Source organism: Cavia porcellus, unplaced genomic scaffold (assembly GCF_034190915.1).
Source record: "Cavia porcellus strain 051 isolate PalLab524CR breed Dunkin Hartley unplaced genomic scaffold, mCavPor4.1 scaffold_1, whole genome shotgun sequence".
Lineage (NCBI taxonomy): Eukaryota > Metazoa > Chordata > Mammalia > Rodentia > Caviidae > Cavia > Cavia porcellus.
This window is the reverse complement of record NW_026947484.1, coordinates 57529321-57554864: the sequence shown is the minus strand read 5'-3', so window position 1 is coordinate 57554864 and position 25544 is coordinate 57529321. Positions and strand designations below refer to the sequence as shown.

At 53.0% G+C, this 25544-nt stretch overlaps 1 protein-coding gene across 2 annotated transcripts; it reads left to right on the top strand.

Moving 5' to 3' along the window:
• Nucleotides 1-3524: 3524 nt before the first annotated feature.
• Nucleotides 3525-23581, top strand: Hdc (histidine decarboxylase). Of its 2 annotated transcripts, none has more exons than XM_063248558.1 (12): nucleotides 3525-3641; nucleotides 5376-5548; nucleotides 9266-9379; nucleotides 10091-10213; nucleotides 12575-12709; nucleotides 12931-13074; nucleotides 13510-13576; nucleotides 14339-14501; nucleotides 14644-14677; nucleotides 19165-19263; nucleotides 22284-22385; nucleotides 22542-23581. In XM_063248558.1, the coding sequence occupies exons 1-12, from the start codon at nucleotides 3614-3616 to the stop codon at nucleotides 23265-23267; spliced, it is 1908 nt and encodes a 635-aa protein (XP_063104628.1). In that variant the 5' UTR covers nucleotides 3525-3613; the 3' UTR covers nucleotides 23268-23581. The 2 variants fall into 2 exon arrangements, with proteins under 2 accessions (XP_063104628.1, XP_003471915.1); XM_003471867.5 differs by having other exon boundaries at nucleotides 14587-14677.
• Nucleotides 23582-25544: the final 1963 nt, after the last annotated feature.

The following is a 25544-nucleotide window of genomic DNA, read 5'->3' as shown; positions in this document are numbered from 1 at the left end:
GAATTTTAAAACAGAACACTCAAAAAGCTGAGAGGTATTTTCACTGGGCTAGGCGACAGTCTCTGTCGGAGAACAGATCTCTCTCTACCTGTCCAGGCATTTCTTATATTGGTAAGTGGCAAAATTCTTTTTGTCTTTTTGACACTGCATAGGGTTTCTCTATGCAGTTCAGGCTGGTCTTTAGTTCACTTTGTAGCCCAGGCTGATCTTGAACTTGAACTTGCCTCCGCCTCCCGAGTGCTGGGATTACAGGCGTGTGTCACCACATCACTACGTCTGGCTATAAGTAGGAGTTTTTAAAAATTGTCTATTATGCTCCAGATGGGAAAGGTTGAGGTTTAGAAGAGTTGAAGACTAGAAAAAATAGCAAACAAAAAGTTTACAACCAAAAACATACAACTGGTATTAGACAGCAGTAAATGGGTTTATAGTCATGTTAAATATATTTGGATAGTGAATTCAAAAATAGGTCAGAAAAATTCTAAACAATCTCAGCGAGAAGATGGAAAACAAAAAAAAATATGTATATATGTGTACGTATATACATACACATACAAAATAGGATTAAACGTTTAAAATAGGCTAATTGGGCTGGGGATTTAGCTCAGCGGCATAAGCGCCTGCCTTGTAAGCAGGCAGTCGTGAGTTCGATCCCTGGTACCGATAAAAAGGAAAAAGACAAAAAAAAAATGTAAATAAAATAGGCTAATTGGATTTTCAGGATTGAAGAAAGAACAGGAGCAGAGGTAACAGCTGAAGAGAAAACAACGGCGACTTTTCCATTACACTACTTACCTTGGTGCTTGCATTTTCTTATGTACTCAGTAAATGTCAGCTATTAGGCGGCATGGTGGTGCATGCCTGACTCCCAGCACTCAGGAGGCTGAGGCTGGAGGGTCAACACTTGTTCGAGGCTGGCTTGGGCTATGTAGTGAGCTCTACATAGTAAGATCCTGCCTCAAAATAAATAAATAAAATAAAATAAAGTAAGTTTCAGCTATTATTGTTGTCAATATTATTATTTGTCCTAAACTTGCTCCTATGAAAGATTTACTGGCAGTATCACTGGAGTGCAAATTCACGAAGTCACTTTTTCACTAACAACCTCGTATGCCTGGAATGCTTTTTATTTTCTTACTACGGTTACCAGACTATGAAAGTCTGCCTCTGTAAGCATGTAATTAGATGACTGCGGGGTATCTGCGGCATGGTACACCTGTCACTATAATCGATCGCAGAATGTGTCCATCGGTGCCCCCTCCATGCCCAAGCGGTGGCAGCAGCAGCAACAAAGACCTGCATCCCCAGACGTCAACCCAGCGCCCCAATCCCGGGGACTGTGAATCTGCTCTGTCTCCATAGACTGGGCTTCCTGGACATTTCCTGTGGGGCCACTGCAGGGTGCGGCTGAGCTGCTGGCTTCTTGGGCTTGGCATACTGCTTTTGAGCTTAGCCATGTGCGTGTGAGCTGGTCCTGGTCCTCCCAGCCCCATAACCTGGAGGGAGGTCCTGGTGAGGGTCATCCCACGTTTCATGTGTCCATTCATTGACTGACAGCCAAGGGACTGGTTCCCATACCTCGTGCTGCTAGGAACATTTGTGCCTATGTTTTTTGGTGTGGACATCGTTTTTCTTTCCCTGGATATTTGTCCCGGCGTGGAATCACTGGCTGAGAAAAGAAATCTACATTTAGCCTTTTGAAGAACTTTCAGCCTGTGTTCCCAACTGGTTCTACTGTTGTGCATTCCCACCAGGAATGTTTATTTTTATTGATTTGTTGTTTTGAGACAGGGCTTCGCTGTGTAGCCCAAGCTGGCCTTAAACTCTAGGCCATCCCCCTGCCTCAGCCTCCAGAGTGCTGGGACTGCAGGTGTGTGCCACCACACCCCACTGAGGGAGTGGCTGAGTCGCCAGTCTGGCCTCTCTGTAAAGGAAACATGAGTGGGTCTTTCCTGTCTCTCACACATGGTGCTGCACTGATCAGAGGGACGTGGGTTTCCCCACAGCCCATGGCACACCATGGTGGGGAGGGCAGCAGAGAGCAGTGTCCAGGAGCCGCCATGAGTCAGCAGCCCTGGGTCTCAGCCTCTGTCCTTGGCTCTCTCTAGTGACTGCGCCCATCCTGAGGCTACATAGGGCACTGGTGTATGTCACCTCACTGGTCTCCTCATTCAGGGGTGACCAGAAGGGCTCACTGTGGCAGGGACATCTCTGTGTTTTGCCCAGGATGGTGTCAAAGGGGTTTAAGAGATTCTGCTGCCTCAGCCTCCTGAGCAGCGAAAGGGGCTCCTGATAACAGCAAATGCTCCTGTCCCCCAGAGCTCACAGGGCCTTGGGTGTCCTGTGACAGCCCAGGGCTCAGCACTCAGGTCCCCAAAGTGTGCCAGTGGGGGGAGGGGCAATGTCACCCCAAAATATGCTTGGTTAACACAGTCTTGGCTATTCTGAGAAGCTGGGGGCTGGCATCAGCTGGGGTGCTATCTTCCCTTCTGTGGGGACATTCGGGCCAGAGGAAACCCACATCGGAGAAACTGCCCACAGCAGGAAGGGGGTGCCCCGGCCACTCTCAGCTCTAGAGAGACGTGGCATCCGCACTTGGGGCATCACTTCCCCACATAATTCCTGCCTGCGCCCACCTGTGCCTGATGTGACCCCCACTCTGCACAAACCCCAAGGCTCCCCTCTGCAGCCCCGGCTGCTCCATGAACTTTATTTACTTTCACCTAGAGTTTCATATTTTGGGCAGGAGGTGGGGGGAACTCTTAGCTTAATGTAATTAAATACAGTTGTTCTGTTAGTCCAAAGATTTGTTTTGTTTTGTGTTTTAAGACAGGGTCTTGCTGTGTAGCCCAGGCTGGCCTGGGACTCACTATGTAGCCCAGGCTGGTTTTGAACTTATTGTGATCCTCCTGCCTCAGCCTTCTGAGCGCTGGGAATTACCACCCCCACTCTTCTATTAGTCTATTTTAGGTCAAGTTATTGTAGCCAGCTAAAGAAGCAGGATCCAGGGAGCCATGGAGTAATACTAAAGAGACACCCCACCGTGTAGGCCCATCACTTTGGGCTGGCCCCAGAGAGCTGGCCAGGCCAGGCCCAGCTCCCCCCATGCTGTCCTTGGCTCTGTGTGCTCTGCAGCTGGTGGGGGAGCAGTGACAGGTGTCAGATGAGTCTCTGGGGCTGCTTCGGGCCTTGGCCTTGGTCTTGTCTTAGGCTGCTAAGTTGGGGCTGTGTCCAAGCTGGGGCTCGCATCTGAACTCTAGAAACAGCAGCATTCTTTAGCCCCGCTGCAGGCTTGGGGTGCTGAGGGCCTGGTGTTATGTGGTAGCCTCTGTCCTGAGGTCACAGATCCAACAGGGACGGGGTGGGGGTGGTGGTGGTGGTGGGGGGTGTGGTGGTGGTGGTGGTGGTGGGGGTGTGAGTGGGGCAGTGAGCAAAGGGGCGGGGCCAGTGGAGCCTGGGGCGGGGACTGTGGGGCGGGGCTTGGCCGCAGACAACCCTTTAAATGAGGGCCTCTGACTGCAGCTGGCACCCAGGACAGTGGCAGCTCTGAGCTCTCTGGCTCCTTCCACCTCCCGTGTGTGGTCTGAGACAAGGTGCCCGAGCCCAGGAGACGATGGAGTCCGAGGAGTACAGGCAGCGAGGTGAGGTGGCCGGACCGTGCCCAGCCCCAGGGCGCCCTGGGACCAAGCAGTCATTTGGCTGGGGTCTGAGCATTGCTGCTGTCCTGCGAGGGGACATGGGGTCGGGGCTTAAGGCTTCTGACTTTTGCTGCAGTCTCCCTGTCCTCTTGCCTTTCCTCTCTACCTTCCCATAACATAGCCCATCAGGATTTCCAACCCAACGAATGTGGGGAGGGATAATCCATCTTCTGAGACACCTCGGGACATTGTCCCTTTGGTTCTCTACTGTCCCTTTCCTTAACCCTGGCTGGTGACTGCCGACCCTGTGTGGACCCTTGCTGTGCCCCTCCTCCATGGGGTCTGCCACAGCCAGGACAATCAGCAAGTGCCCGCCGGGTCTTGCCCTGGGCGGGGAGCAGAGCCAATGCCCCTGGATAGGTGGGGACAGGCCCCGTGTGGCGCTGTGCTGGCCTCTCCCTAGAGGAGCCTGGGAGGTGTGAGTGTTGAGGGAGAGCGAGGAGAAGAGGAGAAGAGGAGAAGATGTGCTGGGATCTTTCTGTTTGTCTGTGTTTTGGATTTTGTGTGTGTGTGTGTGTGTGTGTGTGTGTGTGTGTGTGTGTGTGTTTTGGATTTTTAAGACAGGATTTTGCTGAATTCCAGACTGGCCTGGAGTAGTCCCTGTGGCCTCAGCTGTGCTCGGACTTTCTATCCTCCTGCCTCAGCCTCCCTGAATAATGGGGTTACAGTGTGTGATCCCAGATCCGGCTGCTGAAATCCCTCTGGGACTTCGCAGCTTGTTTCGGGGCTGGTTCTGTTCGTGAGAGCTTTGTGTGAGATGCACCGAGAGGATATCAAAATCCTCTTCCTCCTCCTCCTCCTCCTCCTCCTCTTCCTCTTTCTTCTGTGTTTCCTTGGCTTCTTCTTCCTCCTCTTCCTCCTCTTTTTGCAGAGGAAAAAGGACCATAGGGAGGAAGGGTACTGGGTATGGAAAGAGATTCACAAGGCAGAGAGGGAGAGGGAGAGAGAGAGCAGAGCGCAGCACTGAAGGCTGAGCCGGCTTCCTGGAGAGCCGCAGGGGCAGGAGGAGGTGACCTGCAGGGCCCCCGGGGGAGGGCCGCGCTGAGCTACTCCGCAGCCCTTGTGTGCGTGCTCTGCAGGCTCCTTCTGCCCAGGGCCCGGGCAGGTGCTTTGCGCATCTCAGATGGGCTTTAGGGACTCCAGGAATCTCTATGAGTGCCCACAATGTGCATGATGTGCATGTATGAACATGTGCGTGTGCATGTGTGTGTGCCTAGGGCGCTCATCAGATCCTGGAAGAAGTCCCCGAGGGCCCCGTGGGGCCCGGTCACAGCCGCCCCAGGAGAGAAGGACGTGGGCCGTTTTGCTCCGTATTAAGAACTCTGTCCCAGCCGAGCCACAGAGGACTTGTGTGCACATTTACCCCCAGGAGTAACCATTTTCAGATACAAAGAACTACAGAGTCCAAAGTTTCTCTTCCTGCAGAACAGAGGCAGGAGAGCACACAGGCGTGGTGTGGGGAGAAGGGAAACTCTTCCCCTCGGTGCCCAGCCGTGCACCAGGTCTCCCCTCCAGCATCTCTCACCCTCTGCATTCCAAAGACCAGAGCCAGGTGGCGCGCGGGGGGCTCGGGTTGCCCGGGGCCCAAGACGCAGTCTCCTTCTTTCTTCATCTCGGCCCTTGGCCCCACCCCGCGGGCCCGGGCCAGGCTGTGACTGGGCTGTCTGCTGCGTCCAGGTAGAGAGATGGTGGATTACATCTGCCAGTACCTGAGCACCGTGCGGGACAGGCGGGTGACCCCGGATGTGCAGCCTGGCTACCTGCGCGCCCAGCTGCCGGAGAGCGCCCCCGAGGAGCCCGACAGCTGGGACAGCATCTTTGGGGACATCGAGCGCATCATCATGCCTGGGGTGAGTCAGCGCAACCGCGGGGAGACAATGGGGCATCTGGGGGCACGCGGGTAGGGGTAGTGGACTGGATAGGTCCAGGATGACCAGGAATGCTTCAGTCACTGCACAACCCGCACCATCGGATCTGTCTCCCGTGCCTGTCAGGAGCCAGAGGCAGTGTGGGAGCGGGGATCTGCTGCTTGGCTGTCTGCAGGGCTGAGTGGGGTGGGGGGATAGGACTGCACCCCGAGTCGTTGCCTGACAGAAGCGTGGCCATTTAAGGAGTGGGAGGAGAAATGAAGATGGGGCTTGCCAGATGTGGGGACACATGCTTGTAATCCCAGCACTTGGGAGGCTGAGGCAGGAGGATCACTGTGGATCTGAGGCCAGCCAGGGCTGCATAGAGGGATCCTGCCTCACACTGCATCCCTCCAAAACTACGTGCGAGGGAAAAGGACCGTGGAGGACAGCACAGCTGGGGACAGCCCCTGGGCCCATGCCAAAGGGACGAGAGGAGGTGGGGAACTCAGGCCCTGAGGATGGACGCTCTTGCTGTCACCCAGGTGGCCCTGCTGGCCTCTCCTGCCTTACCAGGTAAACTTGGGACTTTCCTCCCCAGGCAGGTTGATGACTGAGCTCTCCTCAGGGACAGGAACTGCTGGTGCTTTTGGTGACAGGGGCACAGCCTGGAATGGGAGCCAGGTGGGAGCAGGCTTGAGCTGTGCCAGCTGTGTGGACACTGGACCATCAGGCCCTTGTCTCCTAGTGACATCACCTGGCCCATCCCACCTGCATCCCAGGCCAGCTTGCTTAGGGCCTTTGGTGACCCCCATGGACAGACGGGGAATCAGGCCTAGAGAGATGACCTGGAGCCACAGAATTAAGATCCAGCAGGTCTGGAGTTTTAGCTTGAGCCAGGCTGACCAGAAGGCTCTGTTCTTTCTGCTGCTGTCTGTTGTCCGGTCTGGACATCTCTCCCTCCATCTGCTGAGGCCGGGGTCCAGGCTGGCTGGTGAGTCTGGAAGCTGAGCTCTGCCATCTCCATCCCAGACCTCTGGCCTTGAAGGGGACAGAAACCCACCAGGGGCAGGACGGGGAGAGGCCCCCACCCAGAGCAGGAAGCCCAGGCTTCTTTCTCCTTGGCCACTCATCTGTTTCACAAGCATCATTTGAAAATGTCAGTATCACTAAAGCTTCCCCAGAAAGGCTGCGCCCTGATAAGATTATCTCTGGTCTCTGGTCCGGGGCTAACTGTAGTCCGGAGGGAGATGGTCAGTGCCAGTCCTGAGAGACCAAGTCGAGCTGATTCATTGGCCCGGCGTCCCCAGGCTGCCGGGGCATCTTGCTGGTCTGGGCTGAGGTCTGTCTGTTTGGATAAAGACTGTTCCAGTTTATCTTATCTTGTGCATCTTGCAAGAGCAGATAAGTACTTCCAGATAGGGCCGAGGTGGAAGGCCTTTTCTGGGGTTTCCAAAATACTGTCACTAAGCACAGTGATAATGAGGACCCAATTTTTTTATCTCACACTCTCCCCTGAGAGTCTCCTGCCTGCCTGCCCAGGGGCACCCGAAGGTAGCTGGTCCCTGATATCTCTCTTTTTTTAAATTTTAAAATGCAAAAAGAATAAAAAACGATGATACTGAATTTCAAAACAAGATAATAGGAGATTAACAATGGTTTATACATTGCATATTGTTATCTTCAAAGCAGTTGCTCAGATTACAAGATATAGACGTGAAAACTTGATCAAACAATGTAAGCACAAACCAGATGAATAGAGATTAGTAGTACAATGATCTTATCTGTCATATATATATATATATATATATATATATATATACAGCTCACTTTCTCTTGAGTCAGCTGCACATTTACACCTCTAGATGCTAAGAGAAGGAAAGTTTTCCTTCTTCTTTAGTTCGATCCTTAGTTAGAAAACACAACATTACTTGGGAATTTGCATATGGCTGGAGGTGGGTGGGGGCAGGGAGAGTGAGAAAGAGAGAGATAGATGGACAGACAGAAAGAGAGAGAGACAGAGAGGGAAAACAAAGAGACAGAGTGATAGGATTATTTTCAGAGGATGAAAAATGCTTCCAAAAGTTGAGGAGTATAAGACAAAAGAGGCCTTTATTCCGGGAACATGGGGAGAGAGGACTGGCGTGCTGGCCGCTGGAATCTGGCGATCTCTCTCTTGGACACGTGGCGTGGGGGAATATAAGTAGCCTAAGCTTAGGGCAGTGCCCTAAGGCCATTAGAGATGCACAGGTATTTCATTGGCACACGTTTGGCGCCAGGGGCAGGTTTCGAAGGGTGGGGGTATAGGGTTACAAGTAAATCTCTAGGGGTGGGGGAGGCAGGAGCTCCCTAATTCCGGCTGTGGCTTTTCTGGTTACAGTGTCCGGTCTGGGCCAGCAACCCTTTCACAGAGAGAAAGAGAAAGAGAAAGAGACACAGAGAGACAGAGACAGGCAGAGAGAGATTAAGAGACAAAGACAGAGAGAAAAGAGAGACAGAGAAAGAGACAGAGAGAAGCAGAGACAGAGACAAGAGACAGGTCCTGATTAGGTGTCTGGGCTCCGGAGCAGGTAGTCTGGTGTTTGTGTCCTGCTGCTGCCCTCTGCCCTCTGCCCTCTGTCCTCTGCCCTCTGCCCTCTGTCTCTGTACTATAAGACATGAGCGTTCTGTAGCGATGCCAATCTCAGCAGCGGAGCCATGTTAGGACTCATGGTGCTGAAGGGTGAAAGGCAAGAGGTGTGGCTAATGCCTCCAGTGCCTCCCACGTGGTGAACCCTAAAGGAACCCAGGGGACATGGGGCGGGCCCGCCACCAAGCCATGAGTTTCCCCTTGAGATGAGCACTCTTCGTTGTGCTGATCTCCTCTACTGTGCATGGAGGAGCGCTGGACTGTATTTTGTGATGAGAAAGTGAGGTTGAGGCAGGTGTAGGAGACACCTCGGCATTATGAGATGCAGAGTCCTCATTTTGAGTCCACCTTGGAGGGAACAAAAGAGACCCAGGCCGACACAGGGCCTCGGTGCTCAGGTTCACTTGGGTGGGCCCTTTGTGGGGCCGGCTCCCTGCAGAGTGCACAGCGTTGCCCAGAGACACAGGTGCAGAAACACCCTGGGCCCTGCAGGGCAGCGGATGGGGAGAAGTGAGATGGGGCGAGGGGGTGAGCCGCAGGGGTCATCCGGAGACCCGTGGGGCCCTTTCTGCCTGTCTAGCTTCTCGCGTGTCCAGTTTTGAGTGTGGTCACCAGTCCGTCTGGAGGCTGGCCTCTGAGCGGGGCGCCCCTCCTCGCCGTCCTCTGCTCTCTTGACTCCCTCCATTCTGGGTAGCTTCGCACCCTGTTCCCCAGCTGCCTGCACCCTGCTCTGGGCGCCCTCTGCGAGAACTGGGATGGGAAATGTGCTGTCTGTCCTGGAGCTTCCGTCCTGTCCTGTGATCGGGTAGGGGCTGCCCGGGGTAAGCAGTGGAGTCCGACACCAGCTCGAGGGCTTCCGTTTTCTCTCTGTGTGTGCAAAGCTGCCCTGCAGAGCAGCTCAGACTAGGAGCCACAGAGGCGGCATGGGTGCCAGTGAAGGAGCCTTATCTTCTGGAGTTGTGTCATGCAGGTGTCTGCTCTGAAGATGCTTGTGCTTCCCTGCAGTGGCTTCCTCCTGCCCTGAGGGTCTCTGAAGGGAGAGCACCTCTGGGAGCCCCCGGTGCCAACTATGTGCGCACTCTGCCCTGCAGGTAGTGCACTGGCAGAGCCCCCATATGCACGCCTACTACCCAGCCCTCACCTCCTGGCCCTCCCTGCTGGGGGACATGCTGGCCGACGCTATCAACTGCCTGGGCTTCACCTGGGTGAGTAGACACAGTCGTCACCACTAGCAGTGGGGTAGGTGGCAGGAAGTGGCACCCAGGGCCCCTCTTGTCCCTCAATGGGGGTCCCTGTTAAATAATAGCAAGGTCAATTAAAAATAAAAAATCCTAACAAGGGGAATCCTGGCTGCATTCTTGAGGCCTAACCTTTGGATGGTCCCATCTAAACTTTCAATCCTATGGGATCACGAGGTTGGGCTCCCCTTGCCGATGAGGAAACTGAAGTGTAAATTCCTTATCTGGCTGGGATCTCACTGCATACAGAGACACAGAGGAGATTTGAACCCAGATCTGGTGATTGCTACAGTTGCAGCCATGACTAAGCACTTTGGTGACTGTTGGGTCACAGCTTCCCCTGGCGATGCACCCCAAAACTTCCCTTCATGACTCCCTAGCCAGCTGCAAACCATACCCAAGCCACCACAAATGTCCTTGTGCTGCAAGCCTGATCTTTCACAGGAGGGGGGGTGGGGAAGGGGGTACAGCGAGGAGTGGATTACTGGGGGTTTTTTCCTATATCCAGGACAGACTATTGTATTTTCTCAGTCAAAAAGAAAAAATCTTTCCCTTGGGATCGAAAGCACAGCTCATGGGGTCTTTCAGGGACTCAGGAGACCCCAGTGAGGTTGGGGCTGGTTGGGGGGTGCATCTTGGTGCTGGGGGCCACACTGACCCAACGCCTCTCCCTCCCAGGCCTCCAGCCCTGCGTGCACAGAGCTGGAGATGAACATGATGGACTGGCTGGCCAAGATGCTGGGACTCCCCGACCACTTCCTGCATGGGCACCCCAGCAGCCAGGGTGGTGGCGTCTTGCAGGTGCCTGAGAGACACCCGCCTTCCGGCACAGGGGCTTGTGATGATAGGAAAGTCAGAGTCCCCCACCAGCTCCCTCCTGGGCTGCGCATTTCCTATGCGTTACCCCCACTGTCCTGTCCCTGGATGGACACTACGTCACTGTGGTTACCGGCACCTCTGCCCCCACTTGATTCACACAGCTGCTGCCCTTGACCCCCCTTCTTTGAGAGAGAAGAGACAGCCAGCATAGGATTCCACATCCCTAGCATTCTGAGGTTCAGGCTTCTTAGTTCATGCTGTGACCACTGTACTGTGTTGCCTCATTTTGTACCTCAAGGTTAAACAGGATAAGAGAAGGCGAGGAGAGCCCCCTCCTCTGCCCCTAGATGGAGGTGAAGGACATGAGCAACATAAAGTCAGTCCCCTTTGCCCTGGCCCTGTCTTTGGGTGGTTGTCAGATGACGATCCTTCAGCTATTTCTTTTTCCAAGACTAAAACTGTAGTCGTATAGGACGTTGTGGGTGTGGTAGCATTGGAGACCCCGAGTTCTTGACCCTTCTGTAGTGTGCTTTTCCTGATTTTCTAATCTAGAGGATAGAAATAGTAATAGGTGTCCTGAAGAATAGATGTGAGGCTGGGTGTGGTGGCACATGCCTGTAATCCCCGTACTCAGGAGGCTGAGGCAGGAGGATTGCTGCAAGCTTGAGAGAAGCCGGGACTACAGAGTGAGCTCAAGGCCAGTCTGAACTGCATAGAGAGACCCTGTCTCAAAAAGACAAAAACAAACAAATAGCCCCAGAATGGATGCGAGGGCGAGAGGAGTTCTTCTGTCATGTAAACACAGATGTGACCCCACAAGGTTGCTGCATGTCTCCTGCCTCAGGCCTGGGAGTGAGGTTAAAATGCCGTCCTTACAGCGGAGCCAACAGGTGCCTGCTGTGGACACAGCCCTGGTGTCCTCCCAGGGAAGCCAGGCCCGGTGTCTGCTGCATAGGTCCTGTTGTTCAGCTCATTGGCTGAGGAGCCCTGTGCTAACCCCCACAGCTTTCCGGAAAGCCAAGGAAACCTCAGGGGTTTCCTAGCTTGCCCTAGGTCACAGGGCTGGCAAGCAGGAGAAGGGAGATTCCAACCCAGGCCCATCCTAAGCCAAACTGCGCTTTCAACCAACCACACCCATGTCCTTGTCTGTAGTAGGACAAGAAGTGTGACCATCTCAGAGCCGTGCCTGGTGAGGCCCGGGAGGTGACAGGAGGTGAGAGCCCGTGAACTGTAGGCCGGGCTGCCCCAGAGGGTGGTTACCATGCTGGCTTCTGGTTACACAGTCATCATGGGTCACTGAATATCTCTGACCAGCGTCTACCCAGCTTTTAGTGGGGTTCCACCGCTGTGGGTCACCTGAAGATTTCCAGTAGCAGAGACCCCAAGGCCATGCCAGGAATGACAGGAAATCACCAGACTCCTGAGCAGGTGGTGGTGAAGCCCCAGGGCACCCCAGGCATGACCTGGGAAAATCCAGTCCTCTCTCCCCTCCTGGAGGCAGCTTCAGGAGGCACCTGCCGTTTCAGTGTCTTGGAGGGGGGCAGTGTTACTGCAAGGTCATGGGAGCCACTGACGGCAAAGCCAAGGCCAGCTCGCCAGCTTCTCTCATGGCTGCTTCTCTCTGGGACTTCCCAAGCTCCATTTCCATATCTACTACATTTAGGGGTTTTGCCTTTTCATTCCCCCCCCCTCTCTTTTTTTTTTCTCTGCTCTTTCCCTTCCCTTTCACCTCCCTTTCCCTCCTTCTCCTCTCTTTAGTTTTCTTTCTGTGCTGGGGATGGAACCTAGGACCTTGTGCGTGGTGACCATCTGTGAGCTCCACTTCCATTCCTGAGGCAGTTTTGTTTTTAGTAAGTTCTGCATGAGAGGCAGCCTTATAAACATGAAAGATGGAACATTCCAGAATATTCTTTTCTTTCTCTGGTTTCTGGAGCATTCTCTCTCTCTCTCTCTCTCTCTCTCTCTCTCTCTCTGGCTTCTAGAATATTCCTTTATCTCTCTCTGGTTTCTGGAACAGTCTTTCCCTGCTTTCTAGAACATTCTCTGGTTTCTGGAGCATTTTTCCTCTGGTTTCTGGAGCATTTTTCCTCTGGTTTCTGGAACGTTCTTTCTCTCTTTCTTTGGCTTCTCTTTCTCTTCCTTTTTGGTCTAGAGATGTTGATATTAGACACAAACTTGCTTTTAGAATGCACAGTAGGTGTGTGAGTTGGGTGGAGGGCCCCTTAGGGAATGGCTGTTACACACACACACACATACACACACACACACAGGTTCACACGCAGGGGGAACTTAATCGTGGGACACTTGGCCAGAGTGCACAGCCTGGTAATCCTACCCCTGCAGAGCACGGTCAGTGAGTCCACCTTGATCGCTCTCCTGGCAGCGAGGAAGAACAAAATCCTGGAGATGCAAAAGTCAGAGCCTGAGGTGGACGATTCCTCTCTGAATGCCCGTCTGGTGGCCTACGCCTCTGACCAGGTGAAGTGTCAGGCACTGTGTGGCCCTAGGCTCCCAGAGGCTGTGTCCTCCAGAAATGTCCTCCCAGCCCCCAGCACAGGGGTGCAGGGCAGCATGGGCTGGGACTATGGTCCTGGGGAGCTCCAGTGTTTGTGTCTGGTTCTCCCTGTCTTCAGCCTGGCAGTTTCTGGGTGGGTTCACCCAGAGTTCCGTTTGCTAATGAGATTCCCGGCCCACCCCAGGCTCACTCCTCGGTGGAGAAGGCGGGCTTGATTTCCCTCGTGAAGATGAGATTCCTGCCTGTGGATGACAACTTCTCTCTCCGAGGGGAAGCACTCCAGAAGGCCATCCAGGAGGACAGGCGGAGGGGCCTGGTGCCCGTGTTTGTGAGTTGGGCTGAGTCCTGAGCTCAGCAGGATAGGACTCCAGAGTAAGGGCAGCTCTGTGGGTGTGTAGCTGGCTGCAGTCTGGACCGGGGGTGGGGGTGGGGATGAGGAGGGTGGGTAGGTGGGTGGGTGGGGCGGGGAGCAAATGATTCACAAGCGAGAGCTGCTCTTTGCAGGTTAGGAGAGAAGAGGGACCTACCTGCGTGTACTCATGAGGATATCCTGCTTTGGGAAACTAGTGTTTGAAACATACACATACATATGGCCCAGGCTGCTGTGTCACTTGCATTTCCCACTGTAGGCAGCAGTACCAGGATGTGATGTGACACAGCCACTGTTCCAGTGGGACATGCAGGGCAGATGTGCCACTCTTGCCCAGGGCCAGCGAGCCCCCTGAGCCCCCTCCACCAGCCAACTTGCCTTTATTTCCTCCAGGTCTGTGCCACGCTGGGGACCACGGGGGTCTGTGCGTTTGACTGCCTGTCTGAGCTGGGCCCCATCTGTGAGTATCTCCCTGTCTGGCTAGAAGGACGAGGAATACATTTCAAAATACTGGTTCCACTCCGTCACTGGTTAGCCCTGGCATTCTGGGGCCTGGGCATAGGCAGAACATTGATGGTAGAGGCGCAGGTTTGGAAAAACTGCTCACACCACCAGAAGGCAGGGAGAGGGGAGAGAGAGAAAGCTCAGGGAGCCCAGGGTCCTTTAGAGGACATGCCGGAAAATGACCTAAGACCTCATGCTAGAAGGTTTCGCCACTTCCCAAGAGCGCCACCCTGTGGCTAAAGCGTTTAAAGCACAGCCTCCTGGAGACACTCAAAATCAGGTTTCCTTGTATGTTGAAATTTATTCAATGCATTGGAAACATTGTGAGCAGGTCTATTCTGCTCCAGAAAAGGAAGAGAGATAGGGAATCCTGAGGGGAAAAACCCACACTGCTTCATTCCTCAAGCAAGAAACCCGCTGAGAACAAGAGACGCCTCCTGGGTTGCTTTCTGGGTCAGTGGGAGGCTGTCCTCTGTGCTGGGATGCTCCAGGGAGAGGCCACAGAGACCAAAGGCTGGGCTGGGGTTTTGTAGACTGTCCTCTAGGGCCAGTGCTGCTCCGTCCAGCCCCACCTGTCACAGTGACACCTGCCCTCCATCTCCGCTGCGCTAAGCCTGGGATCCTCTCCAGCTGTGCCCCTTTCTAGCTGTTCTCCTGCAGCCCACCCCCCAGCTGGGCCAGGCGAGAGGTGGCGAGCAGGTGACATTTGCCTCCCCAGGTGCCAAGGAGGGGCTGTGGCTCCACATTGATGCTGCTTATGCGGGCACAGCCTTCCTGTGCCCTGAGTTCCGTGACTTCCTGAAGGGGATTGACTTCGCCGACTCATTCACCTTCAATCCGTCCAAGTGGATGATGGTGCACTTCGACTGCACCGGGTTCTGGTGAGTGCGGTGGCCGGGCCCAGGGTGCAGGGAGAGCCTGGCTCCCTCCAGGGACTGGGCCCTGACGCCCGCTGGGACCCCACAGGGTGAAGGACAAGGTGAAGCTGCAGCAGACCTTCAGCGTGAACCCTGTCTACCTCAGGCATGCCAACTCGGGCACGGCCACCGACTTCATGGTGAGTGGCTGGAGACGCAGGACCATCGCACATCCATCCCTGTGGCCTGGGCAGGCAGCTCTTTGAGAAGGTCACCCGCTGGGAGCTGGAAGCGTGCTCTGGAATGCCACCCTGGGACCCCCTTGGCCTCCAGTTTCACATAGGCAGATGCAAACTGAGACACGCTTTGAGGCAGTGTGCAAATTTCCTGCGTATTTGTAGAGCTTTTTTTTTTTTTTTTTTTTTTTTTAATTCCTAGGCGTGTTCTCCCTGTCACTGCTCGGAGCAGGGCAGCAGGGAGCACCCCTGGAAAGGAAAGAAGCCTTCTGGGGTGCTTTCCCAGTGGCATCTGGGGCAGAGTCCCTCCAGGGAGTTCTGTGGCTGTGAGTAGGCAGGTGGTGGCCTTCTGGGGGCTCGCACTCAGCAGCTCCTCCCTGCACCTTCAGCCTGGGCCACACAAGACAAGTTCTTCCTTTGGCTTTTGGGGGTGAGAGGAACATAAATAAATATGTTGCATGCAGCATCACTGGGGGAGCCTGGAGCCCACGGTCACTGGGGAAACTTGGATCTCTTGGAGCCCCGGTACCCTCATCTGCAACCGGGGAACAGTGGCATCCATTTCACAGGGTGCTGTGGGGCCCAGCTGGAGATGCAGATGCAGGCCACTTAGCACAGTGCCGGTGTGGTGCACACTTGGGCAGTGGGGGGGTCTCGTACCCCTGAAAGGCCTTCTTTTAAGCCACACACTGAACCGTCAGCCACTCAGGTGCTGAAACCAGCTCGCCCATGTCGGAGTCCTGCTCCCCACTGGCCAGCCTGATTCTGCGTCTGGGGTTCCTTCTCTGGAGAGTGGAGATGGGAGCGCTGGTCTGGCTGCCTTGGTTAAATAAGCTGGTGCCTCGGAGCACTAGGGCAGCACGTGATGTCCGGGAAGACATTCTTGGGGAAGGGGTGGTGATTTTGTTGTTGTTTTTTGACAACTGGAGGGACTTTGATCTCTAAAATAGCAGCTCCACTTGATTCTTTGCTTTCTCGTATCTGCTCACGCTTCCTGGAGACTTGAGAAGTTTCAGATAGAAATTGCAGGTGGGGACTTGCCAGGGGAGAGAAGCCCCTCCAGAGGTGAATAAAGATAGGCAAACGGTGGTCCTTTTATCTCCACTTCTATTCTAGTGAGTTTTCAGGATTTTTTTTTTTTTTTTTTTTTGAGGCAGGGTATCCCTATACACTTTATGCTGGCTTTGAACCTGGTAGCCCAGGCTGGCCTCGAACTCACAGCAATTCTCTTGCCTCAGCCTCCTGAGTGCTAGGATTATAGGCATGCACTACGCTACCTGGCTTCAGGAATTTTACACTAAAAACAATTCTCCGTAGCCATTTTTAGAGCCAGGTTTTGTTCCTGAGCATGAAATGATGCCATTGTCCTGTAGTGTTTGATCCTCGTAACCACCTGGCCCTTGCTTGTCTAGGATTCCAGGCTGGCTTTCCTCTTCATCCCCCACAGCATCTCGGGCTCTTCCTGTGGTTCACTGCCACAGTCTGGAGATCTTTACAGTGTTTTCTCTTTCCCAGATAACTTGTAAAAATGTGCACCTTTTCCTAGCCCTGGTCCTTCCGGGGGATGGGCCCTAACTATTTTTGCTTCTATAAAGATGCTGCTTTGTGCTTATCTTTTCCTCATCATCTCTGACCCCCTGGAGTTGCTTTTCAAGTCCATGAAGAAAGCCTTAGGACTCTGATAGCTGCTGTCCTTGAGGTATTCCCAGGCGTCCTCCCAGCCACCCTGACCCGGGCTCTGGGGCATGCAGGCTTAGATAGAAGCTCAGCCTGGCTCTGCACACAGCCAACAAGAGGGCAGAAGCCCAGGAGAGGAGGGCTTAATTCCCAGAATCCCCTAATGTTAGGGTTAGTTTCTGCTCTCACTGAAGCTCCCCTCCTCGTCATTACCCTTCTCTGGTGGCACAGAGACCCCCATGGGTGGAGGGCTGTCTCAACCCGGTGGGGGAGACTCGGACCAGGGCGGGACCTAGAGGAGGCTGGCACAGTCTCGTGTGGACAGAGAGCCCACGCCAGCCTTCAGAAGTCCTTATTTCCTGGTCCAGTGGAGTCACCCTTCTGGGTCAGGATGGATTGGTTTTGGAAGAGTAACAGGAAGAGAAAGGACTGAGAATAAAGAAGACTGGGTCGGGAGGCTGAGGCAGGAGGATCGCTTCGAGTTCAAGGCTAACCTAGGCTACAAAATGAGTTCAAGTCCAGCGTGAACTGCATAGTGCGACCTTGTCTCAAGAGAGAGACAGAGAGAGAGACAGAGAGAGACTGAGAGAGAGAACCAGAGTTAAAGTCATCTCTGCAGCTCCCTGTTCATTTGCTGCTGAAACCAAGTGGCCAGTTAGCTGCATCCATCTGGAAGTCACGGGGACACTTTCAGGGACAAGTCCAGCACCGTTAGCACTGTCACGCGCTCCTGCAGGGTCTCACAGAAGAGGTGGAGTAGGTGCCTGTTCCCCACCCCAGGGCGTGGTCGTGTTCGCGGGCTCTGGCGCCCTCTGCTGGCCCTGGAAGCTTGCTTGGAAACCCAAGGCTTGGTGCTCAGCGAGGTCCATGGCTGTGGGGGCAGGCTGGGGAAAGTGGGATGGAGGATGACGATGAGGACCTGTGTGAGGACACGCTGAGCCTTTGGTAGGGAGGCAAATGTCGCCAAGGCACATATTTATTTTCAGTGACCAGAAATTGTGGGAGAGGTTGTGTAGTCCAGCCTAGCATGGGTAAGGTGCATCTCCAACACTGAGGTACGGACAAGAGAAAGGAAGAGAGGAGAGAAAGAAAGGAAGAAAGAAAAGAAAAGGAAGAAACAAAGAAAGAGGAAGAAACAAAGAGAAGAAAAGGGAGAAAGAAAGAAGGAAGAAGAAAGAAAGCAGGAGATACTTTTTGGCTTTTGACAGAGAAGTTATTAAAACTCACCTTGCTCATTAGAATAACCGTATGTTTTCCAAACCCTTTGTCTGTGTTTAGATGTGAGAAACTGGTCTAATGCTGGTTTGAAAATTTTCAGACCTCTAGTAACTGTGCCTTTGAACTTGAAGCTCTGAATTCGGTCACCAGAGCAAAGGGCCATTTTTAGTGGAAAAGAGGCAGAGATTGCGGTGCTTGTTTGAAATCTGAAAGCTTGGGCAGTGCTGCTAAGGCCACGATCTCACAGGAGAGTCAGGTCAGAGAGCGGGGCTAGGGAGGGTCGCCTCGCCTTCTGGGGCCCTGGGTGGAAAGGCAGCTCTCATGGTCTAAAGAGCCAGCGCTGACCAGTGACTTCCTCCAAGCTCTCTGTGCCCACCTTTGTCTCCTTCCCGGGAGCACTGTCCTTCTGTCTGGGGGATGGGTGGTGAGCCAGTCCTGCCTGAGGTCACATGGCTGGAATGGGGCACAGCTGGGGGAGAGACTCCGTCCGCAGGGCTCCAGGGCCCGTCTTGTAACTACTAGATGAAATGTGATGGAAATGCACGGTAAGTGGTTAAGTGCTAAAAATTCATTACGGTAAAGGCCACGAGTCCCCCTCCCAACGCCTCCTCCCCCTCGACACCCCCATCTCACCACTTTGCCACTTTCTGAAGCTGTTCTGTGAGTCATCTCCCTGAGGGTCTTCAGTTGTGCTGCCGTGACAGCCTTGATGTCCTAAATGGGCTAAAACATCTCTCTTTCATGATCTTTCTGTCTTTGAGAAGAGCCAGAAGTCACATGGTGCCAGATCCTGGGAATAAGGCGGGTGAGGACACAGAGTCATGATTCTATGAGCTGTCTTTCTGTGGTATGGAACCTGGCAGCGGCAGTCACCGTATTTTTTATCACGCCTCATTAACGGAATGAAAAGAGGCGTCCAGAATGGCCTCAGAAAGTGCCACAAATGCTAGGGTTACGTGTGTTCAAAGTGGAGAAGGAGCATTTTGAGGGGAGACTGACAGCAACATGTCTTTTATTGTAATAATTTAAACAGACATAAATATTCACTGTACTTTTTGATCACACCAGTGTACTTTAGGAGGAATACAAATAGAACTTTTTTTTTGGTACTGGTAATCAAATTCAGGACCTAGTGCCTGCCAGGCAGGCACTATGCCACTAAGCTACATCCCCAGCCCTAGAAATACAACTTTAACCTTTGCCATTCAAGGAACTTAGGTTTGTTTAGAGAAAACAAAAACGCCTTTTTCCTGCCTTGAGTTTTAGGGCTGGAATGAAACAGTTAAAGTAACCCTGGAAGCAAGGGGCCCTTCGCCTTAGTGCAAGGTTAGGGGTTTGGGTTCCCCTCATCCTGCTGGCGGACAGGGGGCTCCTGGCTGCCATTACCAGCAGAGCATCCTTTGGGTAATCTGCCGAGGATGGTTACTTAGCAACCGATCCTAGCGTCATGGTGACACCATCTGTCCCTGGAGGGCAAGGCGGGCCGCAGATGATGCCCAGCTGCACCTGGGGAGCAGGCAGCCTGTCTCTAACTGTGGGCTCTTGTTCCTCTGTAGCACTGGCAGATCCCCCTGAGCCGGCGGTTTCGCTCTATTAAACTGTGGTTCGTGATTCGGTCCTTCGGGGTGAAGAATCTTCAAGCCCACGTCAGACACGTACGTAGTGCGTTTGTCGTGGGGCTGAGTCTGAGCTGCTTTCTTTTCCGTGGGGAGGAAGCCTCATGTCAGCTTTGCAGGCCCTCCCTGGGGACACTTGCTGTCTGGCTCAGCGTCTGGGCTGGCTTCCCCAGGCTGGCTGTCTCTTTGTTCACTCAGGAGCACTGAGCACAGTGAATCCCTGAGGGCTGCCTGGCATCTGTCCTCCCTGCTAATCCTTGTCATTGGACCTCGGGGAGCCACTGCTTGAGATCTGCAGCAAGAAAGAGGAAATACACTGGAGGGTGGCGTGTGTGGCCAAGGCGGGGTCAGGCTTTCTGGACTTGCCCTAATGTCACAGCTGGCTGCAGGTTCCCATCACTCTTAGGACCCTGCCTGGCCGACCTCCTTGGTCCTAGGCAGTGTGTCACCAGATCTTTATGGAAGGCCTGCAAGGGACAGCATATTCCAGTTCCATTCAATGACTGCATGATTATGGTGTCAAGAAAGGGACACAGAGCTGAGGGACCTGGCACGGTCCCCTCTCAGGGTCTTTGTGGAAAAGATGGGACCTCACTGAGAACTCCAGCTCCTATTAGAGCCTCGGGAAGGCCACCAACACCCGTGACAGCGGCAGGGCTAACCCTGACCCAGGGACGCACTCTTTATTGCTAGGGGTGTCCATCCCTTGTCACCTTTCCCCCAGGAAATTCCTTCTTCGTAGTGACAAACATGCCACAGTAGTTGAGGCCATGACTGAGCAGTCTTAATGTCTGTAATTTCACATTTGGAATCAACCGTGGACTTTGCCCAAGGAGTAGCAGCCACTCAGCATTCTGAGGGACAGGGACGTTGGCTGCCTGGTTCTCTTTCTCCACCCTTAAACTCCGACTGGAGGATGGGGCAGGGTGGGCAATCAGGCAGTTACCAGCCTTCCCAGGCACTGCCTTCTGCCCCCACCTTCTGAGTCCCATCCACTGCCCACGGCTGTTTACGCCAGCCACTGTCTTGGGCCTGCCTTCCAGAATCTTATGGTCAGCCCTTTCTTCGAGTGGACACTACCCGCCCAGCCTGCTGCACACCATGCCATTCGCCTGGGTCATCTTCTCCCTCTAAAATGCATGCTCGGGTTAACCCTCATTCCCTCCGGGAGCTTCTCCAAAAGCTTCTGTGCCGGTCTCTGTCACCTTGGTGTCCTAGGTCACCCACTCAGTGACACGAGACAGAGCTACAAGGCTACCAGTATCCTGCAATAGCAAGGGCGAGGCTTAAAATAAAACAGTGTGCTAGGAGTTCATGTCATCTCTTCAGATTGACTTGGACTGGAATGATTATTCCTTGCACAGCACCTGTAGTTTAGGAAAACAGAGCATTTCATAGAGTCTGACGGCGAGGCCGCCGTGGGCCTGGCCACCCTGATGGGCAAGGCTCAGGACCAAGGCTGGGGCTCGGTCCACACTGCCCACTTTCTTTAGGACTGGGCTCCTTTTCTGTGCCGTGCTCCTGATGGTCACGCAGAGCTGTGTGGTACACTCCTGGGCTGGAGGTCTGCTTTCGGGAGGAGTCTGGGTTTAACTTTTGGCTCCTCCCTTCACTGTTTGGTGACTTACTTCATCTTTCTGTGTTTGCCTTCCTAATTTATAAAACGGGAAGCTGATCCTATCCCTCCCGAAGGTTACTGTAAGACTGCGGGCCTGATAGTTAATGCTAATACATGTCACCGTCCTCCCCTCCCCATGTCTTCTTTGAATGATAATCTGTTCTCATCATCATCTTCTCGTCACCTTGAGTGGGACTGACTTTTCCTGTAAAGACCAGATGGTCTTTTTATTTACTTTTGGCTTGGTGGGCCCTAGAGTCTCCGTCCCAAACTCTGCATTGTGGCACGAAGTCACTGTGGACGACACGTGAACCCAAGTACATGGCTGCTGTGGCCCTGGTCCCTTTGTTCACGGAAGGGAATATGGCGTCCTTGCCTTCCCAGTTGGGTGTGTGCAGGCCCTGGCTCGGCCTCCGTGTCGATGCCCGCAGAGGGAGCTGCGTCACAGACGGTGCCTGTGTGCACCTCCTCCCCCTGGGCCTCTGCTCTGTCCTGGAAAAGAGCATGCCTTGCAGAAGAAAGCGGACCACAGGCAGGGGAACCTGTGTGGCAGTGGGGGACCTGTTTTCTGCCCAGGCGTGGTAGTGTGCATCTGTAATTCTAGCACTCTGGAAAACTGGGATAGGAGGATTATAAATTTAAGCAATTTAGTGATTCAGCAAGACCCTCTCTCAAAAAATAAAAAAAGGGAATTTATAAAATGATATAATGTCAATGAAAGAGTAATATGATGATACAAAATTTTAAACTTTTGGTGACAAAAGATACCACTTTACCGTACAACTCAGTGTGACCATAAGTGAACTCTGGGCAACTATTCTCCCTATTTCTAGAACATTCTCATCCTCCCGAGTGGAATCTCCATACTCACTAATTAGGCATGGGAGTGGTACGTGAAATGTGTTCTCTGTGGAATGTCAGGGCAAATGGTGTGAAAGGGCATTCAAGGAGCAAGAGGCAAAGATGCTGAAGAAGAAAGGGAACATGCAGCATAGGATGGGGCCTGGTGGTTGTCCGTCCATTCAGTGCCTGGATGGTGTCTTCCTCCTGGCAGACGCTGCCTGTGTGAGGCACCTGATATGGAGGATGAGGAGTGTAGGCCTCCTTTGGGCCCTCACTTGACCCCTTGAGAAACCGTGAAACCAGGACAGAAGTCCAGGTTGCCTGAATCACAAAGCACATGGCTTCTGGATCCTGGAGTGAGGTGAAACTGCCCTGAGGTACAGTTGTCTGATGTGACAGGAAATAGGGAGCCGGTGGAAGTTGTCCAGTTAGGAATAGGAGCAAAATCAAATAAATGGAGAGGATGGGAAGGCCAAAGCCTATCAGGTCTACATGGTTCACGGTGTCCCTGGTTTAAACCATTCCATGTGTGAAAGTTTATGCACAGCTTGTCCCTTGTTTGATTGCTAATCTGTGTTTTCTATGTTTACAATCTCAGGGTATTGAAATGGCGAAGATATTTGAATCCTTGGTCAGAAATGATCCTTTCTTTGAAATTCCTGCCAAGAGGCACCTTGGCCTGGTGGTTTTTCGTCTAAAGGTAATGCCATCTTCTGTGGTCTCTGTGACTGGTGTTGTCTGGTGTTCCAGAGTGGCTGAGTGGTTGCTGAGTCACTTGGACACACAAATTCTGGGACTCTAGGGATGCTTGCAGGAGTTGCGGTGTAGACTTCACTTCTCTTTATCCTTCAAACAGGGTCCCAATTGTCTCACAGAAAGTGTGTTAAAGGAAATAGCCAAAGATGGCCGACTCTTCCTCATCCCGGCCACCATCCAAAACAAGCTGATAATTCGTTTCACAGTGACATCCCAGTTCACTACCAGGGATGACATCCTGAGAGACTGGAATCTCATTCGAGATGCTGCCACTCTGGTCCTCAGTCAGCACTGTACTTCCCAGCCAAGCCCTCAAACCAGAGGCTACCGAACCTTGGCTGGTGGAATGCCCCTTCCCCCTGTCCATGGAGGAGGAGATGACCCAGCACAGGCCCGGAAGATCATCAAGCAGCCACAGCGTATGGGCACCATTCCTGTGAGGAGGGAAGATGGCTGCCATCTTGAAACCCTGGCAGACCCACTGGATGACTGCTTTTCAGAAGAGGCCCCAGATGTCTCCAAGCACAAGCTCTCCTCTTTCCTGTTCAGTTATCTGTCTGTGCAGCATAAGAAGAAGACGGTTCGGTCCCTCAGTTGCAACAGTGTGCCTGTGAGTGCCCAGAAGCTGTTCCCTGCCGAGGGCTCGGCCAAGAATGGCGGAACCTCCCGGGTCAGGCTGTTCTCCAGGTTCCCAGAAGAGATGATGATACTGAAGAAAAGTGCCTTCAAAAAGCTGATCAAGTTCTACAGTGTCCCCAGCTTCCCTGAATGCAGCTCGCAGTGTGGGCTCCAGCTGCCCTGCTGCCCTCTGCAGGCCATGGTGTAGGCCAGGAGGATCTTCAGAGAGTCCAAGGATGTGTGCTTCAGGGAGTCGAGGAACCCCTCATAATTGTCTGCAGAGTCTGTGTGCTTATGTGCATGTGCATTTTTCTTGCCAATGAGTCCATAATTTTGGTCAGTTTCTCACAGGGTTCATGACCCACCATAGGATACAAGTGGAGAGTTTAAGACAGAATGATCCAGAAGGTTCCAGAAGCTTCTCAGCAGCAAGGGCCGGGGACAGCACACTGATGAGCAGCATCTGTGGTTCAGCTTGTGGTGTGAAATATAACATAGAAATAAATTGTGCTTGTTCCTGAACCAATGCATCCTTATTTGTGTGACTTCATTGATCCTTGATTAACCAGGGTGTGTCCTGGAGTTTAAATACCTGTGATTTACAGATTCTGACTTCCTATTTTAGAAATCTTGGGCTAGTTTTTTTTTTTTTTTTTTCTTGTCTTTTTGACACAGGCTCTTGCTATGCAGTTCAGGCTGGCCTTGGGCTCACTTTGTAGCCCAGGTTGGTCTCGAACTTGAAGTGATCCTCTTGCCTCAGCCTCCCAAATGCTGGGATTACAGGCGTGCACCACCATGCTCAGCCCAGGCTAGCTGGGTGAGCCAGCGCTTGTTTTGTTGCTATTGCTGTTGTTTTTGAGTCAGGGTCTTGCTGTGTAGTCCAGCTGGCCTTGAACTTGTCCTGCCTTGGGCTCCCGATAGGTGGGATTACAGACATGGGTCACCATGCCCAGCTCCTCTGGGGTTCTGGCAGCATGAGGGACCCCAATGTTAGATTCCCTTGCTCTCACAGCAGCAAATATGGTTGGAAATGTGGTTGGCTCTGATGATGGTGATGCAGGCAGGTTGAGAGGTTCTGCAGAGGCAGCATCAGCAGCAAGGAAGCCTTGCTGCCTAAAGCAATTGCCAAGCTTCTGAATCAGAGGGTTGGGGTGGAGCCCAAAACTGTGCATGTCTTCAACATTAGGGGCCCTGCTGACCCTGGGTCACACCCGGAACCCCTGGTTCATGAAGATGCTTTCTTCCTGTATTGGGGGTGGGGAGCTCGGTGCTGTCAATTCACTGGGCGACTTTGGGGAAATCACTCAGCCTCAGGGCTCCATGGTTTCCTTTAATCAAATAAAGAGGTGGGACTAGAGGCTCTCCAGGATTGCTCTGGTTCTGCTACAGCAAATTACATTGTGTGTGTGTGTGTGTGTGTGTGTGTGTGTGTGTGTGTGTGTCTGTACGTGTACATGTGTGTCTCAGAGGAATAGATATGGTAATTGATGGGCATATCTGAGAACAAAGAGTTCCTTCTTTATGCTGGGCAGTTACTGTGCCTGCCCTGGAAGCCTCTTTGATCTCAGAGCTGAACCTCAAGTGAGATGTGAGGGTTCAGCTCTGAAGAATTGAGTTACCAGTTGCGCCATCTAAGCACCTGGTGGGAATTGGTCTTGAGAGTTAGTCACTTCTCCTGGGTGGCGTCCTGATTTTGTTTCACACACAAACCCAGCAATCGGTGGCTTAGAGGCATGGGAGGCTGAGGGCGGAATAGGACAAGAGTCAGAGCTGGGCAGGGGGTGGGGCGGCGTGGGGCCACAGATCTGACTTTCTACTGTAATTGCATGACTCGAGACAGGTGACAGGAGGTCAGAGCCCCAACGTTTTGGCTAACGGTGTAAGTGCTGACTCTTACTCCAAAAGATGGCCCTTGCAACCTGGCAAGATGTTGCTGCTGCCAAGCTCTTCTACTACTTGGAAAGATCCCGAGTAAAACAAAAGCACCATGTGAGAGTCCCATAAACACAGGCTGTGAAACCTCTGTCACTTGAGTTCGAATCCTCACTGGGATATCAGTAAATCAGGGGCAGAGAGAATTTGCAAAAAAAAAAAAAATTCCCAGGGGCCGACACAGAAGCAAGAATCATTGTGACCTAGTGGAAGCATTTGCTTATCCGGGTTTTCTGTGGGTCACCCTCAAGGTCCTTTGCCTATCAGGAAATGTTCATTTTGAGCATCCTAAGGAGGATGGGGATTCTGGTCTTTGTAGAAGTCAGCTGGAGGGGTGGAGGAGTTGGAAGGTATTTCTAGTACTATACGGGGAGATGGGTCGGTGGACCATACTTGTCATGTGTCATCGAGGATCCCCAGCAGACTGGGCTCCCAGCCAGCTCCTAGTCACCCGAGTGATCTCTGTGGAGCCTGGGGACATGGGGTGACCTGTCTTTTTCTGGATGAGGACTATGACCGTAACCTCCTGACACCAGCTCTAGCTAAGGCCATG